Source organism: Cyprinodon tularosa, unplaced genomic scaffold (genome assembly GCF_016077235.1).
Source record: "Cyprinodon tularosa strain WSP-4 unplaced genomic scaffold, ASM1607723v1 ctg265, whole genome shotgun sequence".
Lineage (NCBI taxonomy): Eukaryota > Metazoa > Chordata > Actinopteri > Cyprinodontiformes > Cyprinodontidae > Cyprinodon > Cyprinodon tularosa.
The window spans coordinates 203241-228277 of NW_024038969.1; the positions used below are offsets into that span (position 1 = coordinate 203241).

At 36.1% G+C, this 25037-nt stretch overlaps 1 protein-coding gene across 3 annotated transcripts in view; it reads left to right on the top strand.

The window, feature by feature from the left end:
• Nucleotides 1-25037, top strand: part of LOC119786102 (seizure protein 6 homolog) — a 143408-nt gene that overhangs the window by 95808 nt on the left and 22563 nt on the right. For all 3 annotated transcript variants that reach the window (XM_038289199.1, XM_038289200.1, XM_038289198.1), the window contains exons 4-8: nucleotides 2378-2570; nucleotides 19847-20032; nucleotides 21052-21220; nucleotides 23619-23785; nucleotides 23872-24066. In XM_038289199.1, the coding sequence (XP_038145127.1) occupies nucleotides 2378-2570; nucleotides 19847-20032; nucleotides 21052-21220; nucleotides 23619-23785; nucleotides 23872-24066 (910 nt within the window). The remainder of the gene's footprint in view (nucleotides 1-2377; nucleotides 2571-19846; nucleotides 20033-21051; nucleotides 21221-23618; nucleotides 23786-23871; nucleotides 24067-25037) is intronic.

The following is a 25037-nucleotide window of genomic DNA, read 5'->3' on the forward strand; positions in this document are numbered from 1 at the left end:
ACGTAAACTGACGGAGCGGGGTCAGCGGATGCTGACGCGCATAGTGCGAAGAGGTCGCCAACTTTCTGCAGAGTCAATCACTACAGACCTCCAAACTTCATGTGGCCTTCAGATTAGCTCAAGAACAGTGCGCAGAGAGCTTCATGGAATGGGTTTCCATGGTCGAGCAGCTGCATCCAAGCCATACATCACCAAGTGCAATGCAAAGCGTCGGATGCGGTGGTGTAAAGCACGCCGCCACTGGACTCTAGAGCAGTGGAGACGCGTTCTCTGGAGTGACGAATCGCGCTTCTCCATCTGGCAATCTGATGGACGGGTCTGGGTTTGGCGGTTGCCAGGAGAACGGTACTTGTCTGACTGCATTGTGCCAAGTGTAAAGTTTGGTGGAGGGGGGATTATGGTGTGAGGTTGTTTTTCAGGAGCTGGGCTTGGCCCCTTAGTTCCAGTGAAAGGAACTCTGAATGCTTCAGCATACCAAGACATTTTGGACAATTCCATGCTCCCAACTTTGTGGGAACAGTTTGGAGCTGGCCCCTTCCTCTTCCAACATGACTGTGCACCAGTGCACAAAGCAAGGTCCATAAAGACATGGATGACAGAGTCTGGTGTGGATGAACTTGACTGGCCTGCACAGAGTCCTGACCTCAACCCGATAGAACACCTTTGGGATGAATTAGAGCGGAGACTGAGAGCCAGGCCTTCTCGTCCAACATCAGTGTGCGACCTCACAAATGCGCTTCTGGAAGAATGGTCAAAAATTCCCATAAACACACTCCTAAACCTTGTGGACAGCCTTCCCAGAAGAGTTGAAGCTGTTCTAGCTGCAAAGGGTGGACCGACGTCATATTGAACCCTATGGATTAGGAACGGGATGTCACTTAAGCTCATATGTGAGTCAAGGCAGGTGAGCAAATACTTTTGGCAATATAGTGTATGTAGCCAAAGAAGGTTTTCATCTTAAATTACAATTTTATACATTCATTTTACATTGTTGCTTAATTAAATCTATGACTGATGTGTTCTTTCATAAAATGGCATTTTGCCATGGTTTTACTGTCGGTATACTCCAGTTAAAAATGATTATTCAGTTTCTAAATTAATTGATGTTATTTCAGTAATCACTTAATCGTGAACAATTCGATTAATAGTTTTAGTACTACATAGTTCAAAATGTATGAAATGTGGTCCTCTAGTAGAACATGTTACTTAATAGGATTTTTAGAAAGTTTTGCTTGCACACCTCTTTTCAGCCTTGTGTTCATATTTCCCGTAAAACTGAGATCAGGGATTTTTTTAAACCATCTCCCAAACAGGAACTTTGTTTTATTTAAGCCCATTTGCAACAATCTAGTTAATTAATTGTTATTGTTGTATATTTAACATTCCTGCTGATTTCTTATCTGAATTGTATCAGTATTCCATAGTAATATTGTTTCTTTATCATCCCATATATTTTGTGAAATGTGCTGGTTCCTCATCAAAACATTCCCACAACTTGAAGCTGCAATTGTCACCCCTGTACTACACAGTTGGGACGTCTTCTCTTGCAAGTTTCCCCTTTTTTCCCCTTAGGTATAGAAATCAATTTAAGCTCTTATAGCCACAGGGCTTGTCTCCAGATATAAAATACGTGTCCCTAAGTTAATTTGCAAACTTTAATCTACCTTGTTATATTGCTTTTGGAATAATAGATTCTTCCCTCAGTGACCTGTTGTTTAATTACGCATAATGACATTCTTTTGCTTAAACCTAGCATTTTTTTCAATGTCTTTAGCTTCTAGTCTCTGGGTTAAGACACACATTTTAAACCAAAACTCTTCCTCTCTGAGTCATTGAACTCATCTCCTTTCTGAACAGGACTAGCTGGTCATTTTAATGTGTTGCTGATTCATTTCTAGTCATTTAAACTAAGATGACCTACTTGCCATTACTCTAAACGTTTGCTCCCTCCACATATTTTTATTAAGAATAATATCAAAACTCTGATTAATATTAATTCCAGGCAGGGACAAAAACCTAAAAAAACAGGGTGGTAAATAAAAAGGTTATTATAGACCTATATGAAGGGAATGATTACCAGTATTGCAGAAAATGTAATATTTTTTTATATCTTGCGAAAAGAAGGTAAATTATATCCAAATGTTTGGTTTCAAATATGTTTCGAAACTATTTAAAAATCAAAACCTTGCTACAGTAAATTTTGCTTGAACTATAAACTTAAACAATTGAAAAATGAGAAGTTTGTACGATATAGTTGCAAAAATATCCTAAAGCTATAATCAGAGCTTTAAATTTTAAAGATTCACATTGTTTCTGTACTATCATACAATCTGAATACCACTAAAAACCACGTTTAACCTCATTGTCTGTTTGTCAGGTGCTAAATGTGAGCATGATGGAGGGAGAGCAGATAACAGTGGAAGACACAGGTGGTCAAGAACCTTTCCTCCTCGCCAATGACTCAGTCCTGATGAGGGGCCTTGTTCTTCGTAGCTGGAGCAACCAGATCTCCATTCATTTCCGTAGCAATCAGCGGCTCAATTCAGGATTCCTCCTGCTGCATTACCAAGGTGAGCAGAATCTATTCAAATGTGATCATTCCAACAATAGTTGCATTCATTTGAAAACGCTGGTATTGAAAATGAAGGATTTTAACAGGTTTCAGTCTCTGTCTAAAACGTTGGACAGTGTTTTATTAGCATGTAAACATTTTTGCCTCTTTTTAACTTCTTTTTTTAAAGTTGGTTGGTGAAAAGAGTTTATTTCTCATACCAGCCGGCAAATGTCTACTGTGTTAAAATTTATATGAAAAAGCAATAAATCCTGGTCAGCGATCATGTTTCTTTTTCTTCATATTGTAAAGATAAAAATATGATGAAGTACTACAGTTCCGCACAAAGTGGACATCTGTCAACTGTCAGAAAATAATTATTGGCTTCAGCAGGGTAAAGTAATGCATTTAGTTTCTATTTTTCATTTAAAAAAGCAACTTAAAACAATCACCCCTCCACACAAACGCATGTCTTCACTCTGTTAATTGGATGCGTAGCTTTAAATAAATGCACTTACTTTCCTTTAATCAGAACTGATACTGCAGCATTTAATATAACTTCTAGTTCACCCAGGCTTCCAGGGAGGCATATATACTACTAATCAAAGACATACTATATACTGCTGCAAATAATAACCACTGATGTTCGGTATGCTTCAGTCTCATTTGTCCATGTTGCATAATAAGAGGAAATTTCATTCCGAGTTTTACACGACAGCAACAATATGCTTCTTGAACACAAGTTAACTTTGTCTAGAAAGCTTAATAAGATCCTGACATCTTACTTAAAAACCTCCACAGCTTCATAATTTGTTTCTTAGTACATACAGGTACAGTCTTTCATAATTTCCTGTCTTATGCCTAATGGCCTTTCTAACTGCCTACCTGATAATACTAGAGCAAATGCAACACCACCTCCGGCATTGCCCAATCAAAGAAGGTCTATGTCAGGTGTTGAGAAACCAGGGCACAAAAATGACAAGTGGGCTACTGAAACACTAATGCTAGAGATAAGGTACTATTAGAATGTTATTACAGCAGTAATCATGTCCAGGAAGAGTACATGAAGATACTGTGGGGAACATGGATGATTCAGTCTGATCTGACAGTTAAACATTTAGTAGCTGTGTTCCAACGTCCACAGACAGCAGTTGCTTTCACAACTTGAGTGCCAGAAGATCGAACACATGGGCCAAGGCTGAAAAGGTGCTCTCTGAACCAGCTAATGTTTACTCACATTGGCAGGAAAACACATGAGCCTAGAAACTTTCTGGGAAAAGAAACATTAAATAATTTCTCTCCAGGAGCCGCATGGTGGCACAAATGACCAAATTCCAAACAGTCCTGCCTGGATTGATTATGGGAAAGATAGTCTTAGTAAAATAAGATAAGGCCACTCGTGTCTGCAGGTCTTGTTTTCTTCCGGAGAAAACGTCTAAGCACAGTGCATCAAGGGTTTTCTTTCTATCTTTATATTTCCTATGTATGGTGGCAACTTATTGCATGAAAAAACTTGATAGATTAGAAATGTTTCTTAATAAGACAATTAGTAATTAGCAAACTAAGTACCAAAATAAAACATTTAGGCTGGTAATTTACAGACAAGGCATCGCTAAACAATAACAAGTCGGAGAGCCTTTAAATATCAAATGATTTGTAAAGGCTTTTTTTTTTTTAAACAGAGTCATTCATCCTAAAGTTGTGTGGGCATATTTCAAATCTAACAATTCAATTTTAGTGTGAATCCTTAAAAGTAATCCAGTAGTACAATGAAGAGTGTACAAAACATTTCACCATAAATAGTTACTTTATGCTCGATCAATATAAATATAGTCCATAAATACTTCATATCCCTCGCTTGTTTTTTCATGACATTGATCCTCCACGCCTTTAACAATGTCTGTTTATCTTAGCAATAACACAAAGCGACCACCAATTACATGCCCCATCGATTTTAGCTGATGGGGAGAAGCTGGTGTGCAAAGCTTTCACTCCTCTACTTTAATGGGACGTTTTGGACAGTAAGTAAATGAAACAAAGCATCAAAACATTGCTGCTGACATGAGATGAACCAGCCGTTCTCAGTTATATGAATATTACTGTGTGGTCAGGCCAAATGATAACAGTGACAGCTCATTACAGTGACAAGTCATTACATATTATACAAGTTGTGTGAAGTGATGCAGAACAGCTATAGACAGATTATGATAAATGCATTTTACTGTAAACATCTAAAAAGGGAATCTTTCATATGATCCATTGGGACAATGACAAATGTGTTAATGTTATGTTACGTGTGAAGGTTTATGATATAGCCTTACAACTCCAGCTGGCTTTTCCATTAGTACAGTACTGTTAAATAACTGTGCCTGTGAAACAGGTGCACTGCAGAAATGTGGGGCCATTAAAAATCTCAGGGTGAAATATCAAAATCAAAACACGTGCTAAAAATGCGTTAGAAAAGATCTCCTACTGCACCTTTAAGGCCTGCAATTTGGTCGTAGCCTATCATAGACCTATTGCTGTCTGTCTGTGTGTTTTTTTAGATGTGTATTTCTGAATACCCACAAAAGCCAAACATATCAGGCTTATCATACAATCTGTAGCTTTACATTGCCATTAAAAGCTAAATAAATGCAGATAAACCAGATAATGTGTACAGCGTTTACATTATCATACAGCGAAAAATTTGGTTACAGGACATTTTAACTTGAAATTTTAAAATTGGCTATGTTACCAAGAATTACTTGACTTACCTAATAATGCAAAACTTTTATATTTATAGATATATTGAGTGTTTATGTTTTTGTTTTCTTTGTCTTTCTCTCGCCAGAGCAGGTTAATAACTGAGAATGAAGTTTTGTGGAAGTTGGCACAATATGAAGAGTTTTTTCCCAACTGCTGACAATTGCAGAAATGGTCAGACATATAGAACTTAACTGAATAAAACAAAAGAGAAATTGAATATAATAGTAGTAGACCCAATCTCTTCTGTCCCTCCATAAGTAAACTTAGAAAAAGGACTTAGCTCAAGATTAATCAGTGAATTGAACCTTAGTGTGCCACACAACATATAGAAGGATATCACAACTGGACTGTAAAACAAAATCTACCATCTTACATCCGAGGAGGCCTTTTTAAGTTACAATTTTTTTAGAACGGGAGCTTCTGTTGCATTAGTGCACGAATATATAAACAACGCAAATAAAAAAGAAAAAAATTGGTCAATTGTTGTAATTACTCTGCTTTCCATTGAATGTAAACAGCCATGCTTCCACGTTAGTATGCCATTTCATCTACCAACACTACATTTGCAATCGAACAAGAAAACAAGAAAGAGTATAGATTTCTACTGCCGTTCATGTCATGCAGGACATTTAGGTGCAGGTCAGGCTCCAAGTTTGTTCCCTCTTTCATATGATATTAGCTTCGTCTGTTTAGTGTTGGTTGATACAAAATTCAGTTGTGGTCTACTTTACAGTGAAAGACAGAAAGTCCAATGCAACTGCCTTACATGCAAGTTAAGAGCTCAAGCAGTCATGGAGGCGGGACCCAAAACGGTTGAAAGGAACCAGCTCAGAGGAGTTTCAGCTGACACTAATTCTTTTTGGTGCAGTATGTCAACCAAACAACAACAGAACAAGGGGAGATATGCTTCTTAAATTGAGGTGGAACTAAACTGGAAGAAACCATTAAAATTATTTCGGCAAAGTTTAGCAATTATATTGTAAATTGAAATCAATTTACACTATTACAAAAAACAGTAGGATGAGGCCTACCAAAGAAGCCACACCCAAAGCAAATCTACTGCATTCAAAGCAACCAAAATAAAATTCTAAAACCAGATTATGTCTTTAAATGTGTTATCTATTACCAGAAGTATATCATAAGTAACAAAGTACAAATACTTTGTTACTGTACTCAAGTAGATTTTTCTGATATTTTTACTTTACTTTACTTCTTATTTTTATGGCGACTTTTTACTTCTACTCCTTACATTTTTACACAAATATCTGTACTTTCTACTCCTTACATTTTAAAAAATTGGCTCGTTACTTTAGTTTTGAATCATTTCAATGGAGTTACCGTTATTATTTTTCACGTCATCAATACCAAATTCAATCTAATTGGATGGGAAGCTACGTTGCATTTGACGCACCACTACAAGATTAATCGACAGATTCGGCGGTATTCATTGGCGGCAAATCATTGCAGCTTGGTGGCGGTGGCGTTAGCATAGTAGCATGGACGACGAGATGATTGAAAATGAACACAACGGAGATCTAGTCCTATTGGCAGACATCCATTTAAAATGTAGCCAACGGCATGAAAAAAGTGGTTTCTACTTTTACTTTTATACTTTAAGTAAATTTACAAACCTGTACTTTGTTACTTTTACTTGAGTAAAGAAGTTTAATCAGTACTTCCACTTTTACCAGAGTATTTTTTAACACAAGTATCTGTACTTTTACTCAAGTACGGAAAGTGAGTACTTTTGCCATCTCTGTCTATTACTAACAAATATAACGGTAACAGCAGCTCATTGTTACAGGTAGCAGTTGGCCTTATTTGAAATGAGCAGAGCATGCAGCGAATACATGAACATGGCCCCACATTCTGTTATGCAGTTATTCTTATTTAATTATGAATATTATAAATAATTATAACTGGAAATTCTAATTTATATTTTACTGTTCTAATAAAAAAAAAATCATCCACAACTTATAGTAGTTGTTTTAGTAATGTGTGATGGGGGGACCATCAGCCTTCAATGGCTATGATAATTAATTTAGATTATTAATTACAATTATGACTTCAGTTTACCAGCAGATGCAAAAATTCAAACCAGATGTACCTGGATTTATTTAAATCATGAGTGGATTTTAAAATGTTTCATTTATAGCTGATTAACCAAACCACAATAAGCATTGCATGAAAAGCCATATTTTTCCCCACTTAAACTGCTATGATTCCTGCTGCTTTGCAGCTATTTGCAACCATTTTGGTTGCCGCAGCACAAAATCTCTGGGCTATGAACACTATCGGGAGGGGGGGTTGAGTGTTTATCAGGAAAGGTGTTAACGAATCTAGTTCACATATGAACAGCTGTAACCATGTATTATATGTTGTTATTACATTAATTCATATTACCGTAAATTCCGGACTATAAGCCGCTACTTTTTTCTCGCTGTTTGTACACTGCGGCCTATAATACAGTGCGGCTAATACATGTTTTTTTCATGGCGCAAAAAACAGACCAATAAAATTTATGAGTATTCACAGAGGCCAGTGGGTTCTCAATGCGTGGAGCCGTGTGAAAACATCCAGCATCACCGGCGGGTTTCGGAAGGCTGGGCTGCTGCGGGATGAAGAGGACCGCGAGTGCTCAAGTGAGAGCGACAAGGATGAGACTGAAGTCAGTGACAGCATCCTGAAGCTGTTCCATTCAGACACAGAGAAAGAGGACTTTGAGGCTTTTAGTGCGCAGGAGGAAGAAGAAAGTGATTAATGACTTTTCCTGGACGGCTGCAATGTTCTGTGCGTTGTTCAATTAAAAGTACTGGTATATGCAGCGTTATTTGCGTGTTACTGACACATACGTATATTTAAATGTGTTACAGGTAGTTTGAAAAAAAAAAGCATTCATAATATGTACCGTATTTGTTTGCTTTATCATACGGATTAAATCAAACGTTAAAAAAATGCTAACGTGTAATATCTTTATTTGTAAATATCTCATACAACGTGGGAAACCTCTGGCTTAAAATCCGGTGCGGCTTATAAAAGTACAAAATTGATTTTCTTTCTAAAATTAGAGCATGCGCTCTATAGTCCAGAATTTACGGTACATAACCTATTTCTCAGTCAATTTCGGGAACTACTGTTCAAAACTGCAGTTGCAGGAATGGGAACAGATATCCATATTTACATCTGCGCTGCTCTTCTACAACATGCCAGTAACCTGCATGACATGTATATCTGGCCAGGAATGAACTGCTCCTGCTCTTGTGCACAGTCAGTGGAGTGGTTCCCAGAACATGGAATGATTGCATTTAGCAGCAATACAGTATGAGAAAGAGAAATCTGAGAAAGAGATCAGAACATAAAAGCTCAGAGGTCCAGGAGTCCAAAGCCTTTTCAGGGATATAGATCAGAACAGGAACAGGTTGTTTCAGGGTTCCAGGAGTCTACAGACAGTTTGGCTCAGACGGAAACAGACAGGATCAGTGGCCGAGAGGTAGAACAGGTCAGGACCAGGAAATCTGAAACACTATGTCATGCTAAAAACCCTTCTCACCACTGGCCAGCGAGTATGAGAAAATCTGGCCCTAAAAGCTGAATGCAAGTACATTAGAGGCAAAAGCAGGTGGAATCAGATGAGCAGTAATTAGCGACCTGGCAGAGTTAGACAGGAGAATGGAATGAGCAAATAAGCCAGTCATCAGTGCCAAGATCATGACATGACCCTGATTTAGATTTTAATGAATAAGAAAAAAGACATCAAATTTATACATTTTTATACAATAAAAAAGACTGCCAATTATGAACAATTTTTTTTCCAATTTTATTGAAAAGTTGGATATTAAAGTATTTATACCCATACAAATAATAATAATGATAGTATAAATAATAATAATTACACTCCAGCTGGAGAAACTCACATGGAGAAAAGAAGTGATTAGAGCTTGGACAAGAGGGTCTAAGAATAGTCTAAGAGTAGGAAAGAAGATGGGGAGGAGATGGGTCCAAGTTTGGCTGATGCTCTGAATGGGAAGGCTGGGTTCACTACATAGTTTTTATTATAGTGACTATGGCTGAGTGATAACTAAATGTTAATTTCACTTCCAGTCAGAAGGTAAATGCAGTTTTTGTTCAAACAAATAATACTTTTAACTTAAATCTGTTAGGGATAATGATAGAAATATAGAAATATAGGCTTATTATTGTAACTATGCATTTTGGTTAAGGTATGTCATTGGTATCCATTTATAGTGAAACTCTTTTTAGCTGTTCTGTTCAAGTAATATGTATTTTACCTCACTATGACAGTTTTTCAATATGGCATCACTATTTTTCTAGGGCTGGGTATCACGCTTAAAATTATGCAAGTCACAGGAAATATTTTTTATTTATACTTATGAAACAAAAACATGCAGTAGCATGTCATGTTCCAGTGGGTTATTATTGTGTAAATTGAGAATGAATAAATAAAACAACAGCTTCAGAAAATATGTTTCTAAAGGGAAATCCCTACAGGATGCTCTTAAGATCTTAAGCTGTAAATAAAATTACCCCATGTACTGGTGTGTGTAGTTATATTTGCGACAAAGACAAACATGGAGAAATTCACACTGATGTTACAAATTCAGTTACAATGATTAAAAAGGCAATGCACAATGACATGAAAAAAATGTTGGAGATGGAATTTTTTTTTTTTTTTTAGTTTGTGTTTCTCTGCTTGGTAAGCAGAATATCACCTTGTCCTTTAGAATGGGTTGTGAGTAATGTGACCGGACAAGCGTGGAAAAGGAGACAGAACCGTGGAGAGGTTCTTCTTGGCTCAAGGTAATTAATATCTTCTACAGCGTTAGCTATTTCTGTGATGACAGACTGATGGATGCCTCTATTACATCAGCAGTGTGGCTGACACTTTGGAACATGATTTAAGATGTGTTTTATGTTTAATGCAAAGACAGTGGGAGGCAGGGGTGTGGAATGAGGGAGGAGGAACTGCGTTCTGCTTGTTTCCTCACCATTATCTTTTGCATGTGGTGCACAAATGTGAAAAATGTTATGCATAGCCATCCATGATTATTGTTCCACAGCAAACGGTCTGAAAAAAATGTCTTTAGCAAAATGTTTTAAGAATTGTTGTTTAGGAACATTGATGACTCAGATATTCCACTCTTTGCTACACTTGTCTTACAATAAGAAAGAAAAACATCAACTTAATACCTGAAAAAGTTGAAACATATGAACACAGGTTACCATTTAAAAGCTGTTGCAGTCTTACTCTAATAGCATATAGCCACAGTTACCAATTTGTATATAAGTTATAGCTTCACCTTAGTCTAACCAGAGCAATCCACCATATTGATTCATTTTACATGATAGGAATGCATGTCAATTTTCTTTTTTTATGTTTTGCATCGCTAAAGAATACTTGCTTGGAAAGATGATTTTTGTAAGCATACTAAACCATTTATAATGGCTTATTTAATCATAATAATTTTTTTACTATTTTAGGAGAAAATTTTATTAGAAGATAAAACTTTTTAAATCTTCTCACGTTTTAAAATCCTGATTTACATTTTCACAATTTACTTTTTAAATTTTTCATTTGAAATGTGTTCATATATTTTGCCTATTTTGCGATATAGTGCAAGAGTTTCTGACTTAATTTAACTAATAAGCTGCAATGACAATGATTACAAAAATCCTCTAATTCAACATTTACAAAGGATCTGAGGTGCATTGACTCACCTCGGCCTTTACTTCAAAGTTTTCTCTCTTTAATAGCCTTTATTGAATAAACGACCATTAAAATTGAGGATTTTAACCAACCTTGTAAATATCAATAGGCCATATCAGGGCAGAGCTATGGCTAGACTTTCCACAACTGAATCACTTTCTCAGGGACAACACCATCGATCTTTCTGTTAAAATGCAATGCCTTGATGCACAGCCACAGACATGAAGCATGGTTACAATGACAGTCACCACCTTCCACACACTGCTTACTAAAGGATTGTTGCCATATGTGCTCATGACAACAGTTGCTGACAAGAAATGATTACTTATTGGAACAGCACACTTTTCCCCCGACAACCCATTTTACTTTAAATGTCCATGTAATAGAAAAAGAATGATAGTTTCCAACTAAACTTCCATTAAATAATAATACCAATCTACACAACAGTCATGGTTTGTTTTGTTTTCCGTCACCCCATTTCATTATCTCCTGCCCTCACCTTGGCCAATTTGATCCAATTCCAGCTCTTTACGTGATGGGATTCATTTAAGCAACACTGCCAAACAGACACACTAGCACACAAACATATACACACATGCATTTTTATTTCTATCTCCAAATTATTGGGTAACTCACTATTACCGGCTTTCTCGTCTCAGCAATTCCACCCTACTCCACAACATTTGTCCATTACTGGTTGAAGAGGAGCATTCTCAATTTTAAGTACTTAGGCAAATGAAATGTGCAAGCAGCAAAAAAACAAAACAAAAAATCCTCATTTGACAAAAATGCAATTGAAGGACAAATATTTTCTTTTTTTGGAAGCAGTCTGTAAGCTATTCCAAATTTTCGATTGTCTGCAGCTGGCATATATAACCCTAGAATAAAACTCATTCATTGTCTTGTAATCACTGGCAGCACAGCAGCCCTTTTTTTCTTAGTGGTTATTAATGGCTGTTAGACATGCAAAAGAGCTATTGAGAATGTCGGCAAAGTAAAGTAACTTAAAATATCTCTTTAATTTGTTTTTAATTGTGCTATTGAATTCATAGGGGCCTTTGTATTGAAGTTTAAGGGAAGAAAATTTGATATATGAAAAAATATCTTGACAACACAAATGTAAATTTACAATAAAATATGAAAAAATATGAAATGTGCCATTAAATGATTTAATGAAACTACTAAAAATTGAATAATTAAATAGAATTTCTGTTACACAATTGTCTTTTAACATACAGTTCATAATGACACTATTTAAGTATTTAATGGCATCCATGCAGCATATTCATATTTACACAAACACTAAAGCCTTAGATTTTTTTTCTTTTTTTTTTTTTTTTATAAATAACTGAAAAATGTATGTCTTATCATACTGTTTAAATGTCTGAAAACAGTATTAAAAAATCAAGATATTTTGTCAAAAACCAATCATTTTAGAAAGGGATTACTGTATTCCATATTCAATACCTGGCTTATCTAGAAAATAAATAAACAATTTTCTTCAAGTCATACCATCTAAAAACTCTTTGGAAAAAAAGTTACTTATTTAAAATAGAAAGAATAAAAAAAAAAAAAAAAGAAACGCATTAAAATTGAAAAATTCAGAGTGTGTGTTGTCTTTCATGTCTAAAATAAAGATTTTGCATTTATTTTCTGTTAATGAGTAATAAGACATAAAAGTTATACATTTTTGTTAATCAAGAGTTTCTGTCTCTCAAGGTTATTGGAAGTCCCAGCTTTGGGAAAACCACCATATGTGGAAATAGAGAGCCAGCAGCTTAAACCCATACATCTCAGGGCCGCTATTCTCCTCAACAGAAACTTCTATTTATCCAGCTGTTTCCTCTTTCTCTAGTGAAGGCGCTGGCGAGAGATCCTCCACCTCATACAACTGCTCTATCTCCAAGCTATCGCTAAAAATGCTCTGCTGGCCATGTTTTGGTCACTGTAAATGCCAGTGTGCTGCTGTCAAACAAAGACAAGATGGCGCCCAGTTCTCCCCCATCTTCCCATTCTGTGGTCCTCCAGGCAATTCTTGTCAGTGGGAGAAATTTTCAAATATGATATGGGGTTGGATGTAAAGCTTTGGAGCTACATGAGTTGCACAAAGACTGGCAGAGATTAGAGGACTTTTTTAATGCATTCAACTTTTTTCCTAATGTCTGATGAGGAAGATTTATTGGTAAATTGTTTATTTCAGGTAAAACAGACTTGACACTTGAATCTCAGTCTAGTTGAGTTACTTGAGACTTGACTCAGACTTTCCCCCTCCAGACTTAATGCTTGATTTTGAGTTGCCCTTCAAAGACTTAATGCATGAAATGGATTTGGAATAATTGACTTTTGAACATCTCTGAAAATTGGAACACAGTTTGTTGGTTAAACCCTTAACAGTAGTTGGCCAAAATATATCAGTCTCTTAAGCGCTGAAGGCCCACCAGTAGGCGTGTAATGGTTAACAGTTTAAGGAAGAACACAGAAGGAGCCACATCTGTCTACTCAGACTTCTATTTTGAACTAACTTAAACAACACATGTGCTGGGCTGTGATTATGGAATCAGCAAAGTCATGCCTGGTCAACTTGAGAGATTATTCCAGGGATTCCCAAACTTTACCATGCCAAGGCCCCCCTACACCAGTACATTTTCAGCTGAGGCCCTCCCTCATATGAAACATGAGTAAAAACTCATGTGTAAGCTACAGCGACAGAATTGAAAAATTAGTAAACAAACCACCTAAATAACACATTTATTTTGTAAAGATGAATGCACAATTATTTTTTGTTAAACTTTAATTTATTAATTTAATGAATAGAATATAACAATAATATAGGCCCACCACTTTAATAAAAACAGAAACTTTTAAAAACAGAAAGATTTGTGAACAAAATAAAAGTTTGTCCCAAATTAAACATGCAGGCATTTTATATAATGCAGGCTTAACAGCAAATGTAGGCTACATGAGAGATACATAGACATACAGTACTATGCTAATGGAAGCAGTGGGCCTGATGGCTTCTACAGTTTGTCCAGTCTGGGCTTGATGTCTGTCAGAGCAACACGCGTTTCATTCTCCACATTCAAACGTGATCTGTGTTTAGTTTTAAGTACTTTTAAAGTGGAAAAGCCAGACTCACACAAGTAAGTGGTTGCAAGTGGAAGGAGACATTTCAGAGCCCTTTCAGCTAGGGTGGGAAACTCTTGTCTTACATACAACCAGAAAATAATATTTGTAAGCTTTAGGTGAAAGGTTTTCATAATGCAGTTATACCCAGACAGGAATAGTTTAATTATTTTTATTCAATAAAAATAATTTCATGCATAACTTTTTCTTTTTTTTCACCATCTTCCCGCGGCTCCCCTGGTGGCCCCCACTTTGAAGACCAGGGGATTATTCTATGCATTTTATTTTACCTGAAAAATGTTTAAATAGCAAAGTGGTAAGAAATCTTTACTAAAATCTTCTATTTAGCCGTGATAAACAAAAGCTTTTCACTAGACATACCACTGAGGGTATGTTTTACAAAAAGTAATGTCTAACTGTTTTACAAAGCCAGTTTAAATACAGAGCAATGCATGAATGGAATATTCTGGTTAAAATCAGCATTAACATTTTTTAATCACAAAAAAATGCACAGAAAGCCATAACTATGGCTGGAAGTGTTCTGCACTTTTCAAAGCCAGTTTAAGGGCCTACTGGTTTTTGTTCGTATTTGTATTGGACCCCAGGAAGTGACAGCTTATCTACACTAATGAGGAAATAAACTCAAATTGTATGTCATAGGAAATAACGAGAATGTTAAAATGATGCTTTGTGATCTGATATGAATGGTCCTTTGGTCGTTTGCATTCTCACCTCACAGCAAATGTTCCTCTTAATTGAATCTTGGCTGGTGCCTTTTCTTTGTGGAGTCTGCATCTTTACTCCAGCTTCCTTATGTCATTTAAAAAAACATGCATGTCAGGTTAATTGCCATCCTAAATTGCCCTTTGGTGTGAATGCATTATTTTCTTGTTTGTCTTTGTGATATACTGGTGACCCCTTCAGGATTAACTGCACCTCCTTCATATTGACTGCAGGAGGTAGATACTAGCCCCTTAGGATCTTTTTGGAATAAAGGAGATATGTAGAAAGAATAAATGGCCATAAATCGTTCATTTTAACAAAATATTATTTCATTGTTATCTGTTCTTTTCTACCATCTCTTTACCTTAACTTTTGACAAACCTTAGCATAAATCAGATACTTTGATAAAATTCAGTCAGTTTCAAAAACGTTTTTTGGATATTTCATTTTTCATATGTTAATATCAACATTGGATTATATAATTGGTACAAATCTGTATCATTCTATAGTAAATAAAAGCTGATTTTAGAATTTGCTCCTAGTGAGATCTAGAATCAGGTCTGAAACTTTGGTTCAAACTTGTTGAGTTGTATACTTAAGTGTATGTCTTCTTTATTCCTACAAAGAAAAAACAAGAACAAAAAAAAACAAAGCAAAAAAAAAAAAAACAACAGACATCAACTTCACATCTGTTTCCTGTGGCTCTACAGCACCAGCAGCTAATCTTCCTGGCTGCCTGCACCGTGGATGTATTATTTCTAATGGCAAAACAATCAGGCTTTATGGCCCAGCACCACATCTACTGGAATGGAAGCAGCACGTAATTTAATACTTCAGGAATTGGCTGCACGATTTTTGCCTCTGGCTCCCCCGTCGTATGCTCAATAGGGATTTAAATGCTGCTATGATAATGGCAATAACTAGGTTCATTGGAGCTAGTGATAAACTATGAATGGAATGGATGACCCAAGGGCAAAGTGCTTTGTCCCTGTGGCTTACTGATTTACTGCAAAGCAGGACCCTGTTTCATAAGAAACTAGTGGCTTGCTCAAAAGAAACACACAAGTCAGTAGCTTGAGAAACATTTATGGCCATTAAGCATTTAGAGCTGTTTTCTCTTATGTTTTGCTTCAAAGACTGATGGAATGACATTTCTGAACAGATAAGTTAAATTCAGGTAATAGCATAAAACAAACCATTCATTTTCTTCTACGAACGACTGGTTAAAGTGAAAACACTTCAAAGCCAACCTGCTGAGCTGCTTCCAATTTTTGTGCAGTTTAACCCTCTCTTCCCTACATCAGTGCATGCAACACATTCTCTAAGTGGGAAATTGTACAATAATATAAAACCCACCACATATCCTATTTGTCTGGCATTATAGGTCTGACAAAAACTAGAGTAGCCTTAGCAAGAAAGTTAAAGAATTTGCTGTGAACAGATAAAAACACTGGTAGGTGAAAGGATAAAGTTCCACATTTTTTTCTTTTAAGTGTTTTTCTTTTGTGTCATCTTTTTGTTTACAAGGAAATTCGATATCCTGCATTTTGTCATGATAACTACTTGATAGGTTAAAGGACAAGCACAGTGGTTATAGTTATTGACTTATGTGTGTCAGGTTAGTTGTGCAGCTTTCCACTTGCCCCTTTTAATAAAATGCTGATTTGTGAAGAGTGTGTGTGACTTGGTTGGTACTTGGTATGCAAGGAGTAGTAATGGATCTCTGCAGAACATCTGAAGCTAAGAAGAAGCTATTAGGTGTCTGTATTTCTGGACTTTTCTTCTTCAGGGGGTTCCACTGGATTTCTTTACTAATTTTACACTTTCTGATTTGAATTAACAAAATAAAATGTAACATTTCAGCACTAAATTTTACTTTTGATTATACAGTACATTCAGTATATTTTCCAAATATTCCAATGAGAATATTAGTGTTACATCTGTAGCTTCTGAAAAAAGCTTTTTTTATTTGCTTAAATAGGCTGAAAAATCAAATTACTGCTTTAGAATTACTGATATTGTGCCTTGAATAAAATGTACAAATCCAAAGATCAAGCTAGTGTGAAAATGTTAACCTCTTAACATCCACCTCATTTTGGGTAATCCTTGCCTTTTTTGCATACCCAAATGGAAAAGCAAATAACTTAGGAAGTGTAAGCCCAAATTACATGTGCAATACATTACTTGAAAGTGAACACCCTCTAGTTTCTGAATATATAAATTAAAATTGGTTGAGTAGAACACAGACCAAGCTGCATCAGTTCAAACATGACTCAAAGTTGTTTTTTTTATTCTTGGAAATTATAGGTCTTTTTCGAACATCAGTAATAAAGACATTCTTGAGAAAAGGCAGATCTCAATGAATTAAATTTGTTCTACATCATGTCAACCACAAATGCAGAAAATGTCAGACTCTAGCTATAACAGTTCTAGAGCTGTGGGGTTATGACCATGAAAAACTATACTGACTGAAAAAAGTCTGCCAACTGCCAACTGCTGTTTCGAACTTGTTTAATTTGAAGAACCAGGAGTACTCACACTTTGGAGAATTTATAATCAGATGTAATAACATTTACTGTCCAAAAGCAGTTAGCAACGGGCAACTGACAGTAATTCTGCTTCATCTTTAGGACAAACTCATAAGTTCAGAACCTATGCAGGTTTGTACCTTCTTTATTCGTTCTGCAGAGTTTTTTTTCTTGGAGTTTCCAGCCATACAGTATGTACGTTGTGCTTGTACAATATATCACACTGCATAGTTGTTAATTAAGTTTTTTAAAATAAAAAAGCTAGAAAGATCTGTTTGCGATGTACAAAGAAATATTTTGTTGATAAGTTTTCAATTTTATTCACTATTACACATTGTGATTTACATTCATCATCTAAACAGTGCATCGGAAAAAATATTCACACTTTTGCGTTTACCACATCCATACTAATGTTACAACCTTATTCCTTATTGTGTTAAAACAATCTTTTTCCTCAAAAATGTACATATCATACCCTTTTATGTCAAAGTGGTAAAAAAATGTTTAAAATATTCCATAAAAACGCTAAGAAACAATATCCGTCTAAGTATTCATAGCCTATTCAAAAATGTTTGGTTATCATAATCAGATTTTATTCAAACAATAGACTAATCTAAGACTATTTATGAAACCATTTTAACATAGAACAGTCTGGACAATTTACTATTGCAAAATAACAGGCTGATCTCATATCCACAGTTTACCAATAAGGTCATAGAAATAGCTGTGGTTCAGTTAGATGTCAATCCCCTCTTAACACTGTTTAATGCAGAAAATCTCTCTAAATGCTTAAATTCCCAAATATGATTACTAAAATGAAATGCTCTATAACTTTTTTACAAAAGAACGGCAAGAGAATAAAATTAAAATTCAGAATTCAGCCCTCTGGTTAGTTGTCCTTTTTACAGAAGATGCTGAGGGGACCCCATATAGTCGTTGAGGGCCCCATTGGTGCCACCGGGCACTGCATTGGTGGTCCTTTGTTAGATGTCTTCCAGACAGGTTGCCATGTCACTCAAATACAAAGACTGCCCTTGTCCTTTAAATCCTACTGTATTTATGCTTTCTTATTTAATATTTATCAAACTGTAAAAAGGGTTTTGCACAAAAAGTGTTTAATTCAATGTTAAAAATGTATTTGTTTAGAGCATCTTTTAACTATTTTACAGCAAACTGTCTGTAACATCCATAATATCGGTCTATAGTCCAGCTTTTCTTTACATTTCTTTAAAATGTATCTAGAATTTACCTCTTTATTTGTTTTTTTTCATATCCTTTCATTATGTAGAGGACTTGTTTAATGGTCTTGTTGCTGAAATGCGTTTTTTCAAATAAACTTGTCATGCCTTACCTACACTGATCAAGTTCTGATTCTAAAACAGTTCCTGTTTTGTTGGGCTTTTACAACATCTTTGTTATTTTACTGCAGGCCATAGTGGATCCAATTATGTTGCTATTTCTGTTGTTCACACATTCCAAGAAGTTAAAAAGTTTTAGTCTGGTCATTAAAGTCCCTACACTAATGAGGTAGAACAGTGTGGTTATTAGACAGGAGGAGCAGGTTGTTTAATAGCTTCCATTAAAGCCTTGCTTAGCTCACTTCATTATCTTGGCTAACTTCATCCTATTCTACACTATTTATTTGAAATCAGGGTAAGGACAACAATGCAAAGCAACTCCAGGAACAATGAACTCACCTCACTGTAATTGTCACTCTTGGACAGATGCTACATAGGCTATTCTTCCTCCCACTACCATATTACAGACTCACTGGGATACCAGCAATAGCTGCATTTGTCAGCATACTTGGAGTAACATGATTCACTCAGCACTATTATTAACCATGGATTCAAACATTGCTCTGTAAGTCAGCTTATTGCATTTATTGTTAAATGAAAAACAACAGATGGACCAGGAAAAAGAACAACTCTAATTTGGCGAATATGTGTTTGACAAGGACTATGTCTGTTGGCTGAAACATAGTGTTTGATTTGTTTGAAGAGATATTGGCCAACAAAAGACTGCTACCCTTCTATACCCAAATATTTAACACGATAAACAATGATTTAGTAGGGGACTCGGTGTGGTGAGCACAATACAAAGCATACAGACAATGTAGCAGTGATTGTACAAATGCATTTTGTCCATGGGTGCACGTATGCAGAGTATTAAACTTTTGATCCCTGCAATAACATGTTTTAAAAGATTGGATATTCATATAACAATAGCGGAAAAAAAAAAGTAAAAGTTAAAAATATGTAAGAATGACATCACTGAAGTTATGTACTACTGTTCTTATCCGTCTGTCTGTTGGGTGGGGTCTCACCTATTGATGCAGGAAACACTGCTGCCAAGCTGCATACAGAAGTTGTGCCTCATTTGAAGTGATTATAAAAGATTATATATTATATTTTTTTTTCTGTTTTTCCATGTTTCTGTTCTCTGCAGCATTTGTGCTCAGCTGTGCATTCCCAAAAGAACCTGTGGGTGGGGAGGTTTCGGTGACACATCTCCATGCTGGTGGAGAGGCCTACTTCAGTTGCTTCACTGGATACAAGTTGCAGGGTCCCAAAATGCTTACATGTCGTAATGCAACCACACCTTACTGGAGTGGAAAGGAACCTCAATGCGTGGGTAAGACACCTAGTTCCTTTGTTAGGTATATTGAAGTAAATCCTTCAAAATTGTATCTGGTTATACAACACTGCCGTGTCCTGAGATCAAAGACATTTATAATCCCTACCGCAAATTAGGAGGTTGGCTTTCATTTTCATATAGATAACTTTTAACTGTCATTCAAAAACTGCATGTTAAATTTACTCACGTTATCTTTGTGTCGGATAATAAAATGTTACAAAAAACTCTGACAAAAACAAAACAACAAATATGTAAGGGGGCAAACACTTTTTATAGAACTGTACCTTAACAAACTCAATTGCCCCATATAGCTACATTTAAAGAATGTGTGCATGACTTATACTGTACATGTCAACATGTCTATTTAATTTTGGTGTTGAAATTTTACCAACTTTCATTATCCAGTTAAATAATTTAACTAAATAATAATCAAAACAAAGATCTTGGTGATAAATAAATTCCTCACAATTTCAACAATTGAAATCAACAACAAAAAGGAGCCTTCGGAAGAAAAAAATAAAGACTAAGTGAGCCTTTTTTTTTTTTCTCCAGCCTTCCTGAAGACAACTGGTAATTTTGATTAATGAACGCTTTCGCTAGATAGTCTCCCACTGAGTTGATTTTAGAGACCAACTGTGCAGAAGGAGCTATTCTTTGGAGATTGGGCAAAACAAAGCCGTTGGACCTGGCTGCCTTGATTAGAACATGTGGCTGTCAGTCTACTCCTTATAAAGGCTCTTCTTCGTCTTCCAGCCTTTCACATTGCCTGCCTGCAGCTGTTCTCACCTGATAGCGCTACCGCTACCATTTTGCTGTGTTAAGACACTCTTAGACCCAGGAGAGCTGTCTGGCATTGCACAGCCATAGCCTATTGGATATTGATGCAATCTGTGCACAGACAGTGACTTTTCTCTGAAATCCCCCTTCCATAGTTTCATTACATTTCTCATCTGGCTTTTACCCTCTAACTTTTTATCCTCTTGCTGCCTTCTCTTGCTTGGTTTCTTCTCATATAGCATCCTGTGGGGGGATGATAAAGAATGCCACCTATGGTCGCATCGTTTCTCCCGGTTTCCCTGGTAACTACAGCAACAATCTTACCTGCCATTGGGTACTGGAGGCCCCAGAAGGCCATCGGCTTCACATTCACTTTGAGAAGGTTGCTCTGGCAGAGGACGATGACAGGTGGGCTCTAACTGACATACACACAAGGAAAAAAAGAAAACCTTAAAAATTACCTTTTAAAATTAAGGTTTAGGGTTTGTTACGAAAAACATGGGCTAACTCATCAGCTCAGTTTTTTTCTATAAGGGAATAAACTCAACTAGTTAAATATTACTGACTGACTGACTGAATGAATGAATGAATGAATGAATGAATGAATAGGAATTTATTTCAGACAATTTCAGACAGACAATTTGTCAAACAGCAATAAATTAATCAACCAAATACACACAAAAGAGACTGGTTTACATAAAAAAACACCAATTTCCAAACTAACTAAATTCACCTGACCATAAATAGAAAAAAAGAAACTCAACCAAATAAACTTGTCGGTATATACAGCCAGAGAAATGACATTGATTAAGGTAAATTCTCTGAAAAATGGGTGTGAAGAAGTAAAGCTTATTTTTCATACCCTCTCTCCCTCTAATGTACTTAAATTAACTTAACGTAGTAGTTAAACTTCAGCTATTGTCACCCATTCCAGGTAGGCAATAAAAAGTTCTACTGGATTCACTTAGTATTAGCCTTTTTTTTCTGTTTCACAAAGGTAGGCAGCAGCTTGATAAAGCCACGATGGAAATAATTTCACATTCAAGTAGTTTGCAGTTCTTCATGTATACACATACACATCAATTACAAACAGATGGTATCTGTATGATATCGTTATTGACCAATACTGCACAGCCAGGTATTAGGGCCAAAAAATGCCATTGGTGCAACACTAATATATATATATATATATATATATATATATATATATATATATATATATATATATATACATCTACATACATACATATATGAATCTATATGTCTTATCAAAACTTTCACTAATGGGTCCTTTAGGTCTTCCCAGTTGTAGATCTAAGAGTAATTGAACAGAATTGTTTGTACACTGCATCCCACAGATGCTCAAAGGGATTAAGATCTGAGGAATTTAAAAGGCCAACTTAACACATTGACCTTGTGTCGTGGTTCCCTTAAAGGAATAGTACACCCAAAACATGATTAGCCTTCATTTTCTACTCACCTCCATGCTGAACAACACTCTGGAGTACTTTTTTGATATCTCAAATGCATCTGGAGATCTGGGAGACTTCTTGCTGTCTGCTGACATTCAAATAATGGAGGTCTATGGCGCCCGAGACAGAAAGGTCCACAAAAGTCCACAAAAACTTGTCAATATTCCTCCATACTGCTCGTCCAATGTAATCCAAGTGTCCTGAGTGGGTAGCATCCAGAATTTACTCGAAACGAAGTCATTTAGAACGTTTTAGAGCCTAAACAGTAGTGTATAGGATTTCCTAATAGCGCCCCCATGCGCGCTCACGATTCTACGGAAGCCGGCAGACCAAACCAGCGCATTCAGCTCGGCAAAGAACTCATGCTCTTCCTCAACACTGAAGTCCTCAGACATTTTTCTTTCGTTGTTTCTTTCTTTGCACAGGTAAACAGCACATTTCTTCTTCTACGCTTGCATTATCGGCAGACCAGACGCTGAATGCGCACTTCCTTCCGGTTTGGTCTGCCGGCTTCCGTAGAATCGTGAGCGCGCATGGGGGCGCTATTAGGAAATCCTATACACTACTGTTTATGCTCTAAAAACATTCTAAATGACTTCGTTTCGAGTAAATTCTGGATGCTACCCACTCAGGACACTTGGATTACATTGGACGAGCAGTATGGAGGAATATTGACACGTTTTTGTGGACTTTTATGGACCTTTCTGTCTCGGGCGCCATGGACCTCCATTATTTGAATGTCAGCAGACAGCAAGAAGCCTCCCAGATCTCCAGATGCATTTGAGATATCAAAAAAGTACTCCAGAGTGTTGTTCAGCATGGAGGTGAGTAGAAAATGAAGGCTAATCATGTTTTGGGTGTACTATTCCTTTAAGCTAATACCTGATAGTATCAAGCCCTAAACCCGCTATCTGAATGACATTATCCATGTGAACAGAGTATTACATTCACAAGGGTCATTAATGATCAAAGTCTTTAGAGTAATAGATGAATTTTAAAGTGCATATCGTCACTATGATCCTTTAAAAGCATTCTTTTCATTCAGTGAATTTAGTAGACTGATGTAGCATGAAATAAGGGACAGCAGATTCATTATATTTTCAATTGAATCTACTGATCCACATGGCTACCATGCAGCATGGCCATTTGCCTCATTACCAGAGTGATCTAGGATATTACTACAAAGTTTTTACAATGTTAGCTACAAGAGCAAGCTGTTCTCTTGGATTTTTTCTTTTTACTTTTGTATGTATATTTTGTATATATTACTTTTGTATAGCCTTTTAAGTCAATTTGACCTAACAGTGTTGTTTCTATTGTGTTTTTCCATGCAGGTTTTTGATAAAAAATGGAAATAACATTGACTCCCCACCTGTGTATGACTCTTATGAAGTAGAATATTTGCCAAATGAGGGTGTACTAAGTACTGGCCGTTACTTGTTCGTGGAGTTCTCCACAGATGGGACCATGACATCCACTGGTGCAGCCATCAGATATGAAGGTAAGCAGATCTTGCAGACTGCAGAGGGATTCATTTTGTACATACCATATCACACAGTCCTAAGTCTATTTACTTTGTCTATGCAGCCTTTGCCAAAGGGATGTGTTATGAGCCTTTTGTAAAATATGGCAACTTCAGCAGCAGCGACTCCACCTACAGTATGGGAGCGGTAGTTGAGTTCTCGTGTAATCCTGGCTACACTCTGGAGCAGGGCTCTGTAGTGATTGAGTGTGTGGATGCACAAAACCCACAGTGGAATGAGACAGAGCCTGCCTGTAGGGGTAAGTGAACAGATTTTGACTAGATCCCATTTTAACCCTGTTTTATGCTCAGGCCCTTCTGTTTTTCCCATCTTTATCAAGAAAGTAGTGCTCACACTTTCCCACTAAACCTTTTCCCACCCTCATCTATTAGCACTGAATACTAGTGTCTGTGAAAATAATTTTCTATTAACAGTAGATCCTTCTTTTACAAGTTAATATGACATAATTTATCACACCAGGCCTCTCAATTCTATGATAAAGTCTGCTCAACTTAAACACTTTAAAGAACCAACAGATGGACCAATAAAAAGAACTACTAAAATAATGACATAAAGCATTAAAAGATAATTATAATGGTTACAAATCTTTATTTGAATGTAAAAATAATTGCTTGAAAGATTAAACAATATTGCCAAACAAAATATATTATTATTCCACAAAATATTTATTATGTGCTGTTGAAAATAAAACACTTTCAACCAAGAATGATGTGAAGGTTCATTAGATTTAGCAGTTAATTTGATACAGGTCTGAACATAAAGCTAAATACTACAGTGGCTTTTGTTGAAATCTGTAATTTTATGACCAGAGATATTTTGTGTCATAAATCGAAAAAGGATAAAAAAAACCAACTAAAGTTTAATTCTTGAGCTGTCTCAGTTCAGTTGAACTCTTTTAAAGACAGCAAAATCTTTAATAAAATTACAAAAATTTTTTTTTTACCCTTTTTGGTATTCCCATGCCCTTGATCCAACAGTGATTCATCCCAAATCAGTTAGTTTTAAATCAATCAAAATCCGTCTCCATGTGCATCTCCATCATAAACCTTGAATTAAAACGATTTAATTTTGAATTACAAAATGAAAAAAACCTTCCAGTTAAAGAATTAAAGAATCTTGGATTAGTTTTAGATCCTAAGCTTAAATTTGACAAGCATATAAAGAAAAATTCAAAAACAATACCAAGTAATTTCAGCTGTTTGAAATTAA